At 42.5% G+C, this 14,673-nt stretch overlaps 1 protein-coding gene across 4 annotated transcripts in view; it reads left to right on the plus strand.

The window, feature by feature from the left end:
* CACNA2D3 (calcium voltage-gated channel auxiliary subunit alpha2delta 3) overlaps positions 1-14,673 on the plus strand; it is a 938,743-nt gene that overhangs the window by 438,341 nt on the left and 485,729 nt on the right. For all 4 annotated transcript variants that reach the window (XM_050781062.1, XM_050781063.1, XM_050781066.1 and 1 more), the window contains 2 exons: positions 8,714-8,774; positions 8,868-9,018. In XM_050781062.1, the coding sequence (XP_050637019.1) occupies positions 8,714-8,774; positions 8,868-9,018 (212 nt within the window). The remainder of the gene's footprint in view (positions 1-8,713; positions 8,775-8,867; positions 9,019-14,673) is intronic.

Raw genomic sequence — 14,673 nt, forward strand, 5'->3', positions numbered from 1 at the left:
TTAAGTAAGACTAGGCACCTGATGGCTTCCCACTTTGAGGCACAGAGACTGCCGGCCTCCGCCTTGTGGAGTTGTTTGCCCCGTGCACAGCATCTGTCCCCCGAGAATTGCCTGCTGGGTCTCTGCTTCACCGGATTACAGAACATTTCCCAAGAGTCATGTTCAGCATAGCACGTGTGCTTCCTCCCAGAGCTCACAGAAATGTAAACAATAAGCATCCTATTACAGATAACGCCATAATAAACAGTGGGCGATTAAAGTTCCAGTGCCACCAAATTGCAATCTGCCTTGATACACTCAACAGAGAGCAAATCTGATGCAGATATTGCTGAAATCAGAGCCTGGCAGAGAGGTTGCTCTGCTTGGAAAGCCCCTGGGTGTCCACCCCTCTCACTATGTGGCATTGTGAAGAGGGCAAGACAGATAAGTAGAAACCACAAATCACCTGTTGTCTCCGTCAACAGGGAGTCCTTAATCTATGGTCACTAGGACGTTTGAAAATAAAGGAAATCTTCATAAAAGATTTGTGTAATAGGGGGGATTAATTTACATACAAGGTTTTTATCAGTCAGAACAATTGGTTCAGCCATGCTTACTGTTCTTTTAGGACATTTTGGGCAGGATGTGGCTCTGTAAAATGCCTGCATAATTTCTATGTTAGTGAAGACATGGGCCGCAGTCTACCAAGGTGTTTCAATGCCTTGATAAATGTCATGTGGCCACTCAACTCTGTGCTTGGTTCTAAACACAGAGCATGCCTCTTGCCTCCTGGACATATGACTCAAAAAGAGTGATCATGAGCATTTTTCCAGGATGTTTTTCTTTTCAGGATGCTTCTTTCCATCGTTAGAGTGGTGTGGGTCAGTGGTAAGTGTGCCTGTTCTTAAGCAGAGGGAGTCTTTCTTCAGTCTTACTGAGTTCTGGCTTTGTACCCAACCCTGTATGAGGCCCTGAGGACAAAATCATGAACTAGACAGAAGAGGTCTCTGCCCTCATCCAGCTCCCTCTTGTGGGGACATGCGTTTGTCCTGGATTTTGGTTGCAAGTGACAGAAACACAATTCCAACTACCTCCAGCAAGAAGCACACTTACTGGCTCATGTAATTTGAAATCTAGGGAGTGTGCCATTTGGGCGACAGCTGGATTTCAGTACTCAGCAATGACAGACTGGAGCAAAGTCATTTGGAATTTGAATCCTTCCTTTCAGCTCTCATTTCTGTCTTCTTCCATTCTAACCTTATCTCACTGGCAGGTGATCTCCTCATAATGGGGAACAGGCCTGGCAGGATTTCTCAGTGGGTGTTCCAGGGGAGCAGAGGGCATCTGTCCCAGAAGCTTGGATGAAAGTCCAAGAATTAGCCTGGTCTGAGTCGCATGCCCACCCACCACTGATGCCTGAAGAACGGTGGGTAAGGTCAGCCATCCAATACCCTGGGGACTAGTCAGGATTATTGTGGCTTTGCCTAGACTGGAGTCCCCAAAGAAGGGGGCATCAGTGACTACCACAGGGAGGTAGACAGGCAAACAGATCATCATGGTACAGTGTGTTTCATGCTAAGCTAAGGGAAATAGAAGAGGCTGGGCGATCACTGAGAAGGATTACCAACTCCAGCTCCTGGGATGAGAGGAAAGTTCTGAGAAGGAGAATTTTGATAAGCATTAGCCTGAAGGCCTTGGTGTGGTGATGATGTCCATTTCTGCATGGCTTCACACATAGGCCTTCACCAATTCAATGTATGTCCTAAGGGCATGTGGTAACTCTTGTGTCTCTCAAAAGGACTTTATGAGATGGTGGAAATGTTCTATATCCTATCTAATATCACTAATGTCACTGGCCACACAGGGGTAGTGAGCACTTGAAGTGTGCCTAGTGAGGCTGAGGAACTGAAATTTAAATGTTATTTAAAAATAAAATAACTAAATAGCCACACATGGTTGGTAGTCACCATGTCGAATAACATAATGCTGTAGGAAGAGACTTTTGAGTCTGATACCCAGTTTCCAAGGGACCAGCCTTAACTCTCAAGGCTTATATTGCAAAAAGGTCTTACTGAACAGGACGTCGTTAGGCTCTATAGTTCTTCTTTATAAAATGGGAACTCTACCCTGAAATCTTGAACCATCAGGCTTTCAATCCCTATCTCCTCTACTAGAATATTTGTCCCTAAGAGGACAGAGTCATTTGTTTTGTCCATTACTCTGTCACCAGCAGCAAGAATAACACATAGTGGGTGCTCAATATGTGTTTGTTGAATGAATGAATCACCTGTTAGATCAAACTCCACCAGATCTGTTGTCTCCCATCACACCAGTGGCAGCTGCCCTGTCTTTTCAGACAGAATAGAGCTATTGCCTCTTTGGGGAGCTGGTCCCCAGCTGCAGTCTGGTAGAGACTTGATGACACAGCAAGGAACTGGCATAAATGCGGTACAGAGCCATAGTCCCTTTATATTCTCATTGATCCCTCTCCTCCAAGTCTTCCTAGTACCTTCCCTTTCCATCCCACTACCACCATGTCCTGGACACTGGACATGCCCATCTGTTGGCTATCTCCTCCTGAAGCTTTATGACCATCTCATCCAGTGAGTAGTGTTCTCCAGGCTCCCCATCTCCCAGGAGGCAGAGAATCAAAGGGCTACACAGTCATCCCTTTTCCTGTGAGCCTTGACCAGTTCATCTTTTTCAGCCCTCTGTGGGACCCGTTTTCTACCTGGTTATTGGCTGAGGCCACTAGTAACTGATCTATTCTTCCTGTTCTGGCCAGTTCTTGGCTTTATTTAAAATGATATGGCTGGCTGACAGTACCTACCCATGTACTCTTACCTACATAAAGAAAACTGTGTCTATACATCACAGACAGGTCACTGTCTAATCAAACACAGGACATCAATTAGGTTCATGCATGATTATAAGAAGCCCCAGTCCCTTCCCCAACATCAGACTGTCACCTTTCTATAGCCATACACAGGGCAGTTTATTCCTGTAGAAGGCTTGGTGATTACAAAGGGCAGTGATTGTCTTATCTTCGCACCATGATTTGGCTGCCATAGGAAGGTGAAAGCTGGTTCATAGCTACAGCCACGATGAGGGAGCTGGACAGCTAAGTAAAGAGCTCTCCTTAAGTTTGGACTCATCCATGCTGTTTGCTAGTATCAAGTTTAGGTTCTGTGCACAGCATTACTTTTTGTTTCTTCCCTTGGATGCCTTCCTCACCAGGCTCAGGTTTAGCAATGGGGAGAGTATGATTGATATTAGGGTTCTCTTCCTTGGCTAGCTCAACAGGACTGCCCCAATAAAGATGATCATAGAGTACCATAATTTACAATTTTCATAGTAATAGTCTTGCTACTTCCTCATTTTTATGGTGCGTAATCTCTCAAGAGACATGGCATCTGGTTGAATAAAGGAGCTCTTTTTAGAGAAATGCATAGGCAGCTTCTCAAGACATTTTAAAGCCAAATTTGACTGCAGCTTGACTCACATTAGAAGCCAGCATGTATTTTTGACCAGATATTTTAGATCTAAAGTTAACTGGAAGGTATGTGTTTCAACTTTAAATTATGGGCCAAGTACTAAATATTTTTTTGAGGAAGGAATTGGGCAGAACTTAGGGATAAACCAGTATCTTCCACCTCTTGATTTTCCTTCTTTCCACATCTTTCTGGACTTTTTGCTTTCAAATAGGGAAGACAAATGCCATGTTTCAGTAAGATAGGCAGTATCTGTTCAGGTGGAGATAGTTTTTTTGTTTGTTTGTTTGTTTTTGTTTTTTTGTTTTTTCGAGAAGGAGTCTTACTCTGTCACCCAGGCTGGAGTGCAGTGGCACAATCTTGGCTCACTGCAACCTCTGCTGCCCAAGTTCAAGCAATTCTCCTGCCTCAGCCTGCCAAGTAGCTGGGATTACAGGCGCCTGCCAGCACACCTGGCTAATTTTTGTGGTTTTAGTAGAGATGGGACTTCACCATCTTGGCCAGGCTAGTCTTGAACTCCTCACCTCGTGATCCACCCACCTCAGCCTCCCAGAGTGCGTGTAATCCCAGCTGGAGATGGTTTGAATGTCGTTGGCAGTGCCACTGATGTTTTATGGAAAACACTGTGCTTTAAAGACAAGGGAAGCAATGGATGAAGATGCCTTTTCTTGAAGTGGAGAGAAAAGGAGAACATGGAGCAGAAATAAAATGACAGGGCAAAAAGATATTCAGATTTTTATTGTGCTATTTGTTGTAGTCCTTCATAGTTCCATTACACAGTCTCAAACCTCACTGCCGCACAGAATTATGTTGGGAACATGCGGCTTGACCTTCAGTCTTGTATTAGTCTCTGTTCTCTTGGCCCTACTGTTTATTTTCACAAGCTAAAAGAGAACAGGAAGTCATAGGTTGTCTTAAATGAAATGAATTTTCCTCCAATGTTAGTTTGTAATGCCTGTGGGAGAGAAACCGTGGGATATAGCAGTGTTGCACAATGATTCAAATTCACTCAAATTTGAGCGTTTGAATCTGTAGCAGAGATTTTGACATTATTTTCAGTTTCACATAGGGATTTGTGTACATGCTGAGGACCTTGTCCTCTGAAAGCTGAGGAAGACTGGCTGGCAATCACTGATGCTGACGATGAAGCTGAGAAAGCCCTTCTGGAGCAGGCAGAGTGGCAGTCTCCTCTGCCCCCGAACTGTAGCATTCCTCTTGTCTCGGGTTTCACACCCCATCCTACCTGAGCGGGATTCCAAAAGGCATACTGGCACTTCGCGAAATGATGTGGCTCGTGGGGGTGCTTCTTGTTTAAGTGATAATTCCTTGGATCTCACAGATTTAAGATGAGCCAACTGTTATTCCTCTGAGTTTAGAAGTTACCTGAATATTTTCAAAATATCTGTGTGGACCAACAATGACATACTAAAAAGGTGATACATCCTAGGGGAGACAGTGCCACCTGGGGCAGGGTTTTCTCAAGTTCATTTTTTAAAACATTTTCCTGTGAGATTTTTGGAGGAGGAAGGACTCCATGGTTAAATCATCTTGGTAAATGCTACCACTGGGGTCTCTGTCATAGACATTCAAGATGCACTTGAGCAGGTTAAAGGCCCTTAGCTGTTCCTTACATCATGTAGAAACCAATTTTGCTTTGATTCACTGAACGCTTGTTAGCATCCTGTAGAACTCCTCACAAAACACACTATGGAAATGCTTTTGCAAGGAAGAGAACGATGGCTTGAGAATTGGGAGAGCCCATGTTAGTCCTAACAGGACATCTCAGGAAAATCTGAAGATTTTGACCCAAATGTCGGATTTGGGCAAAATGACACCCCACTCCCCTGCCACAGACTCATTCAGCCCTAACTCTGAGTCAAAGTATGATGTTCATTGTTACCTGCAGGGCAGCTATGCCTGGAACTGCCTTGAGGTACTGTCTTCATCCCTGCCCAATGTGTATCTCATATCCTGAGCACAAAGGGCGCAGAACTCACCGTTCCTGCTGCCACCCAGGCTCCTTTCCTCTGGCGGGGACGTCCCCTACACATGGCCAAACCAACCTTCCTTCAATTCCTTGAACAGGACATGTCTTCTCAGCCTCAGGGCCTTTGCACACATTGTTCTCTCTGCCTGGGATGTTCTTCTCTACCTTGTCACCTGCTTTTGTTTAACCCCTGCTTTTGTTTAACAAATCCTACCCATATATAGTGGGTTCGATAGTGTCCTCTCAAAATTCATGTCCACCAGGAGCCTGAGAATGTGACCTTACTTGGCTATAGGGCCTTTGCAGATGTAAGTAGGTAAGTTGAGATGAGGTTCTTATACTGGTTTAGGGTGACCCTAAATCTAATAGGATGGATGCCCTTATATAAGAAAGAGAGGATACACAGACACAGAGGGAAGGCAGCCATGGGAAGATGGAGGCAGAGGTTGGAGTGACACAGCTCTAAATTGACAAACACCAGGCATTACCGGGAGCTACCAGAAGCTAGGAAGAGGCTAGCAAAGAGTGTCCCTTAGAACTTTTAGATGGAGCTTGGCTCTGCTGACACCTTGAGTTTGAACTTCTAGCCTCCAAAACTATGAGAGAATACCTTTCTATTCTGCCACTTACTTTGTAGTTCATTTGGTCCTCCATACCCGTGGATTCTGCATCTATGGATTCAATCAACTGTGAATGGAAAATATTCAAGAAAAAAATTACAACAATAAAAAATAATACAAATAAAAATAATACAGTATAACAACTGTTGATGTGTGTTAGGTGTTGTAAGAAATCTAGAGATGATTTAAAGTATATGGGAAGATGCACATAGGTTATATGCAAATATTATACCACTTTGTATCAAGGACATGAGCATCCACAGACCGAGGGTGGGGGTTCTGGAGCAAATGCCCCATGGCCACCAAGGGACAAAGGTAATTTGTTACAGCAGCCCTAGCACAGCAGTGCATCATAATTCTCACTCTCAGCTTGAAGATGTCTTTCTGACGTTAGGGATTAGGGTCGCCTTTATCTACTAACATGCATCAGGTATTTCTCCTCTATGACATCTCCAATACCTGCGACTTCTCATCCAGTGTCTGCTTCCTTACTAGCTATGAGGCTTCCTGAGGGCAGGCAGGAGCCAAGTCCCTCTTTCTCCATCACTGCTCTATGTCCACTGACTGGCAGAGGGCTTGCCAGTTGGATGAAAATTGTGATTAGTAGACAAGATGCTCTGAGGTTGTCCCGTCCGATCCACTTTCATACTGGAATTGTATTCTTTGTGGGTTTTCCCAGCAGACTAATTTCATGTCAGCTTTTCAAAAAGCACCGAGTGGCTGAGCGTGGTGGCTTGCGCCTGTAATTTTAGCACTTTAAGAGGCTGAGGTGAGCCCAAAAGTTTGAGATCAGCCTGGGCAACATGGTGAAACCCCATCTCTACTAAAAATAAAAAAAAATTAAAAATAGCCAAGTGTGGTGATGGGTGCCTGTAATCGCAGCTACTCAGGAGGCTGAGGCAGGAGAGTCACTTGAACTGGTGAGGCTGAGGATGCAGTGAGCCAAGATCACACCACTGCCCTCCAGCCAACAGAGTGAAACTCCATCCTGGGGGCAGGGGGAAGCACCAAGCTTCAGCGTGCCTGGAATGAGAAACAAGCCCATATGCAAGGAAATAGTTTCAGCCTAAGTGTTGGGGCAGTCAAAGATAATAAAATACTTTCTGCTCCCCGTGGAGCACACAGTGATAGGGCTGTAATCTGGGGAAGGATGCCAGAGCCGGAAAATGTTGGTGGACGATCAGAGTATCGGCAGGGATGACCGTGGTCTAAGGTCACTCTCCGCAGTTCAGTTCAAGAAACATCCACTGAACACCTCCCATGGGTCAACACATTTAAAAAACAAAAAATAAAAATTTCTCTTTATATCACATTCAAACCAGTTATTTGTGGAATTATAAATTGGAGCATTGCCTAGCCTCACCAGGGATATAACTTCACTGTTTATCAAGACTGTGCCATCCTAATGGTACCTGGCTTTATACAAAGCAGGTGTCAGATTTTTTTTAATTAATTGCATTCATGTCCCTTAGTGTACAACATCATGTTAGTTGTATTTTATCTTTATTACCTAATGACCTCCAATTTGGCAGTAGCTTCTTACACTTCTGTTTTCTGATTTCTTATGGGGAGTGTTTTTAAATTAGACACATGTGCAATGGGAAATGTAGGTACAAGAAGGACAGAACCCAGTATCTCTTTGGATTACAGACTACTGTCTCAAGGTTATCTGTGTGATAATTTGGGGATGTTATCTTCAGCAGATGCCTATTATTAGCCCAGTGTGGTCCTTTAGAAAGCTGGCCATTGTTAATCGGAAAAAAGAATCTTAGTGCCACCAGCGGAGTCAGGATTCTCTCCTGTGAAAATGATATCTCTGTTTTTATTTTCCTATCTCCAAAGTCTCTGTTGCAAATCCTCCATCTCTGAGCAGAACTGGTGGTTGAAAACAGTGATTTTCTGTCTTATTTTTAAGCAGCCAATGCCTTTCTTTTCAAATGATATTTTATTCTTAAAAGCTAAGTGGGATATATCCTGACTAGGCTGCAAACCACAAGACTAAGGATGTTGGATCTGATTTTACACATGGGGAAAACTCCCCAGGCTTCAGGAGCTGAAATTCAAACTTTATTATGCAGCATAATGAGAGCCATTTTATTTCATTTCAGTGTGGAAAGCCAGGCCAAAATTTCTGATTTTAAAAACAGGAGTGAGGATGCAACAGACCTGTGTATATCCTTAGTTGGAAACATTGTATCTATGCTTTCAACCCCCCTGCTATAGACATTACATCACCTGGTCCAGGGATGGGGCCAGACTCTGCCCAGAGATCTATGGATGATCCCCCCAGGTCCAACAACTTTCTGGACAGTAAGAAATGACCTTCGCTACCTTGATCCCTAGCCAAGGGAAGGAGCTGGAGTCGCATACTCTCTGGATGGACAGCACAGTCCTAAAAACATCTCCACTCTCTGCAGGCCTTTGGAGCAGCTGAGCTAGCGCTGTGTTTGCTATAGGGTTATGACCCGAAAGCTCCTGCCTGGATTTGGCGATGGAGCATGTGATGAGCCCCGGAGTTGGTCTTTGCATGTGATTTTTCACCCTGTCCATTCAATCAGCAAAGTAGAGCAGCCTTGAAATGCTATGAATAAATATTTGAAGTTTCTGGGTTTCTCATAACCCCATTTTTCTTCTAGGGATTAAATGGGAACCAGATGAGAATGGAGTCATTGCCTTTGACTGCAGGAACCGAAAATGGTAGGCAGTGGTCAGACCTCTTCGTTATTTCTCAAAGAGATACCTTGAAGAGAAGTCAGGATTCATTTTTACTTAATTTTTCCCTTGACCTAGGTACATCCAGGCAGCAACTTCTCCGAAAGACGTGGTCATTTTAGTTGACGTCAGTGGCAGCATGAAAGGACTCCGCCTGACTATCGCGAAGCAAACAGTCTCATCCATTTTGGATACACTTGGGGATGATGACTTCTTCAACATAATTGCTGTGAGTGCAGCTGTTTTGTGCCTTCTTTGCACTTGGGTTCATTTGATCTTTTGGCAGTGACTGGTTAACATTGCTCTGACTGTTAGATCCAGAGCACCTAGATGCCAGAATGTGAGACCTGTTTAGTCTCATGAAAGTTCACAGAGTCATGGACAGTGGAAGGGCTTTGGGAAATGCAGTTGAACACGTTGCCTGTCTTAACCTACCACATAGCCACACCATCTGAGAGAATGGCACACCAGATGTATTCCTGGGGAGCTGACATTTTCAGATTCTTGGAAAACAGACTTAGCAAGATTTTCACCAAACCACTAGAATTTCTCACATGGAAATTAACTTCCAGCTAGGTTAGCCTGATGATATTGATGATGATAATAATTAATAATAATAATGGCAATGAAGCAACTAAAATATGGAGAGTGGTTTATGGCTCATAGAACACTTTATTTCAACTTCTGGAAAAAAAGGCAGCATTTATTAAATGCCTGATTTTAATAAATGCCTTACTCTTCATATTTTTATTATCTTGGTTTTTCACAGCAACTCTAGGAGGTAGGGGGTGGTTTGGGCACATTCTCAAATGAAGGTGCTGAGATTGGAAGAGTGTCAGTAACTTGTCGAGGTCACAAAGCTGACAAGTGGCAGATGAGGGAACCAAGCCTGAGACAGGGCAGTCATGTAGCCTGGAAATGACCACTTATTCAGGTCTCTATCTTGTCAATGAAAAGAGTCAAACTCTGCAAAATATTTGAAGAGATTTATTCTGAGCCAAATATGAGTGACCATGGCCTGTTGACACAGCCCTCAGGAGGTCCTAACATGCGCCCAAGGTGGTTGGGCACCTGTTCAGCTTGGTTCACCGGTGCAGCTTGGTTTTCTACATTTTAGGGAGACATGAGCCTTCAGTCAAATACATTTAAGAAATACATTGGTTTGGTCCAGAAAGGCAGGACAACTCAAAGCAGGGGCTTCCAGCTTATAGGCAGATTTTAAAATTTTCTGGTTGACAATTGGTTGAGTTTCTGTAAAGAGCTGAGGTGAATAGAAAGGAATGTCTGGGTTAAGATAAAGGTTAGTGGATGCCCAAGTTCTTATTTGCAGAGGAAGCCTTCATGTCCTAGGCTTCGGAGAGAATAGGTTGTAAAATGTTTCTTATTGGACTTAAAGTCCGTATTGATGTTCATGCCAGAGAGGTGTAAGGAGGCATGTTCGCCCCCTGTTTCCCATCACGGCCTGAAACAGTCTCTCAGATTAAATTTTAAAAGAGCCCCCGTCTCCTATGTAGAGGAGGAAGTCCATTCACATGGGTGGGTGGGGGTCTTAGAATTTTATTTTTAGTTTACATTCTCCAGTTCTTTTTCTTCTTCCCACTGATTATTTCGTATGATTTTCATCATGCCCCTTACGTTCCTCCTGCTCTCTTTCCAAAGGCTCATCACAGTGAGCCTGATTTCTGAGTCCTTGAGCACTTAGCCAAGTGCGTGTGTGTGGCGGACACTTGTTCTTTTGCATGAAAATAACACACATCGCATCTATTTGGGAGGTGGAGTAGTTGCTATGGGCAGTGGAGGCAGCATGGTGACGGGGGCAGAGCCTGGGTTTTGGAGTTGGGCTGTTTTGAATCGCATTCACACACATATGCTGTGTGTCTTGGGGCTAATTACTTTAGTCTGGACATCAGCCCTCTCAACTGTGAAGTGGGTGTACTCACCTTGCCCATAGGGTTGCTGCTGGGATCATCTGAGTTGATGCACCAGAGTCAAGCTGGTGCACAGGGCTCCTCAGCCAGTGGTGGGATACAAAAGAAGAGGGTGCTCTGAGAATGCTTACTGTGGTCTGCATGGCTCCCCTAAACCCCTGAGGAGAGTATATTGTCAATGGAGCCTTATGACTGGGCTGCCTTCTGCATGGGCATGTCACCCACTTGTGTTCTCCAGGCAGAGGGCCTGGGCCTCTAAGTGACATGAAGATGGCCGAGGGGATTGCCTGAACTAGTAACCTGTCTATACAGGCCTCTTCTGATCAGACTCTCAGAACAAAAGGTTCTGATTTTAAGAAATCCTAAAGACGAAAGGGAAAAGAAAGAGAACACTAAATTCCTTGGGAGCAGGGGTTAGTCTTGTTCATTCATGTGTGTATCCCCAGCACCTAGGCAGTGCTTGGCAAATAGCAGGAGTTTAAATATTTGTTGAATGAATAATCACCACAACTGCCTCCCATAGAGTGCTCACTGTGTACAAGTCAGTTGCTAAGTGTCCTGTGTGGATTATCTCATTGAACCCTCACCCCAGCCCTGTGCCATGTAGCATGGAGACAGAGGCATGAAGCCGCATTGAGTTACACAGCCAGGAAAGGTGGCATGGTAAAGACTCAGACATGGTCCGGCTTCACCTTGCACTGTTTTCTGAGCAGAAGTGAAGAGGATGTAGTTGATCCACTCAGCCATCTTATCATGAAATTATGTGGCCTCAAGGCATAGTTCTTTGGAAGACAACTTTCAGATAGTTAGAACTTTGGGTTTGCTGCCAAGTTACTATAGTTGCCAGCCTAGTGGTGAGAATGCAAATGTGGCTTGATCCCCACACATCCTGAAGCATTTACAGATAAGAAGCAGCTAATTTGAGACTATCTTTCTTATTAATCTTTAATTACTCATTACAGAAGAATCAGAAATTCACATAATAAGAAGAGCTAACTAATTACATCCTGCATTCTTTATCAGTCAGGATTTATTGTTCTGTTAACAAAACCAATCGATTGAAATAATCTATGTAAGTTCATTAAGATATACAAACAGTGTCAACTCAATAAAGAAGAGAGGGTGATTAAGATAATTAAAAGTAGACATGCCAGTTATTATAGAACAGTTAAGAAAAAAAATTTTTGCCCCAAATTGTCCCTTTATATAAAGAAACCCATTAAAGATCCCATTAACCCTGACTGTACATCTGTTTGTTAATTTTCAACATAAATAATCAGCTTCAACACTATTTACATAATTATTTCAACAACTAGAAAGGCACTCTGAACTTCTTTATTTGAAGCCTTTATAGTAAAATCATGAACTTTGGTCCTCTAATGGATAAGAGAATGTATCAGATATGTTAGTGAGTTTATATTAGAAGGCCAAGGTCATAAAAGAACCATTAATTAACAGTAGTATTTATAGATTCGTTGCTTTTTAATGCAGGCAACATATGTAAAAATTTTAAACAATTCAGTAATGTTCTCATTTCTCTTTCATTTGGCACATATCCTAAATGTTTCTGTGTATATGAGCACACTGCCTTTTCACAAAAATAGATTCATATTTTAAAGAATATTTAGCAACGCTTATTTCAATCAAATGTATTTGAATAACAGAGCATTCCATCACATTTTTTACTCAGAAGTGCTACAGTGAGGGCAGCGCATGCAATGCACTGAATGGAATGCATATATTTTTGCAAGGTTGGGTGTGCTTCTATTGAATAAAACCTAGAAGTGAAATTCCTGCACCAAAGGGTATGCATACAGGCACCTACCAGAATGTCTACCAAGCAGGGCATAATGTTTACACGCTTACCAACAGTTCGAGGCTTCTAATTAATAGGAGATTCATAGCTGGCAAATTTTCATTTGCATTCCCTTGAATTGTCTCTCCCAATCCTAAGTGTGTTCTGCGAATTTTGCCTTGTTGAATTCTTTTTCTTTTTCTTCCTCCATCACCTCCTCCTGTTTCTGCCCTGACATAATTGCTGTAGTAGTATGGTGTAGGTTTTTCCTCAGTCTGTTTAAAATGGTCACTTGTCTCCTGTGTAAAGGGCGACCTGACTGCAGGTTCTTAAAGTGCAGGGGGATGAGGTATTTGAAACGCCATCCAGAATGCCCTGCAAATCTGTGTGAGTGTATTGTTATCGTCGGCTGGATTCCATTTACGAAAGAGGACATTATCATTTCACCCTCCATTACATCGTCAGCCTTCCTTTGCTTGCCAGGTAGACGTTTGTGGAGATAGCTCAGTGTTTTAGAGGAAAAGTAAAGAATACAATATTTTCAATGCTGGAAGCCCTTGTGTACTGTAGGTTTTTGTTTGTGCAAATCTAATTCATCATTGCCACTTGATTTTTCAGTGCCATAACGGAGGACGGAGGAAAGAGATTTAAATAGGGGGAAAGACTTCCCTTGGCCACTTAAGTTCGTCTTTTGGTTTTGCATGTTTTATTAAGTTCATTGTGAACTGCATGTTTAATATTATACTGAAAAGTTTCTGATCTTGATCTACCCAGAGTATAAACGTAAAAAGATAATGTTAAAACTTGTTTTAGCTTTCATGGGCAAGGTATTGCAAGATCTATCTAAAATGGACAAACTAACTGATTGAATTATGAAAGAATAGTTGAAATGTGAGAGTAATTTTGTGCAGTTGAAGTTAAAATTTTAAGGTCAAACCACTGGTGCGTGGAGAGAGATGTCTCTGACAAGAGAAAAGGCGTATTTTTCTGATTCACTTTGAAGTCTAACTTCAAGCCATGCATTCAATTAGCAATATTATCATAAAAATGAGGGTGCTAATTCTGTCCGATGTTGAAATTTGAAAAATGACTTTACAGAAGCTCAAGCCATGCCTTAAATGAGCACAGTATTAACTGGGCAGATTTTGTTAAATCAATTTAAATGCCTCCTGTAGCCCATATTTGTGCAGACTTGAATTAAGAAGAGCATCATTTGTTAGTTCAAGCAAGAACTTTCTGATGCCCTGGTTTTAATTTGCAGATTTTCTTTAGAACTGTTTCTCCAATGCTTTGTCTGCTGTGGATTTGCTTTTTAAAGTAATCGATTCCGTATTAAAAGTATGAGGATAGTATTTTCTTTCAGTGCTCATTTGTTCTGTACTACTAATTGTGTCCAGTTGTGTTTCAAATTACATAAGATGCTTTTGTAATGCAAAAGATCCCTAGGATGGCTTGTGTTGGTGAAAATGTTGTGTTTTCATCTGCTTTATTACATAATCCCGACACGTTTTCATTCAAAGGTTATTTAATCAAAAGTGCACCAGTAAAACTATAAAAATATTTAATGGAGTCCCAGCAATTCTGCATCAGTTTCTTGCATTACATGAGCATGGCAGCATTTAATTCTATGGGTTTTTTTTTTTTTTTTTTTTTTTGGCCAAACTTTGGATTTTTTAAAACATAGCCACTTACTTCCTTTACTTTTTGTTTATTTACCTGTTTTTTGAAAGGGATAGAGATTCTCATCTTATTTTTTGTTTCTGTGCCAATTTTTTTTTTTTTTTTTTTTTTCTGGCTTTGTTCCTAGTCCTTTCCATCAGGCATTCTTACTTTTCTTAGTAAAAGAGTATGTTCATTCCATCTGAACATAAGGTCTCTTTTTCCTTTTGTTTGTGTGTTTTTGAGATGGGGGTCTCATTCAGGTATCACCCAGGCTGGAGTGCAGTGGTGTGATCACAGCTCACTGCAGCCTCCACCTTCCAGGTCAAGCAATCCTCCTGACTCAGCCTCCCAAAGATCTCGGACCACAGGCACGTGCCACCACGTCCAAAAGGCAGAATCTCAGCAATTTCACCTTTTTGTTTCTTTGTTCTATTGATTCATTCAACAAATAGTACTGAGTGCTCTGCATTAAGCATTGGGGCTGACTTCAGACAAGGTG

This window comes from Macaca thibetana, chromosome 2, assembly GCF_024542745.1.
Source record: "Macaca thibetana thibetana isolate TM-01 chromosome 2, ASM2454274v1, whole genome shotgun sequence".
Classification (NCBI taxonomy): Eukaryota; Metazoa; Chordata; class Mammalia; order Primates; family Cercopithecidae; genus Macaca; species Macaca thibetana.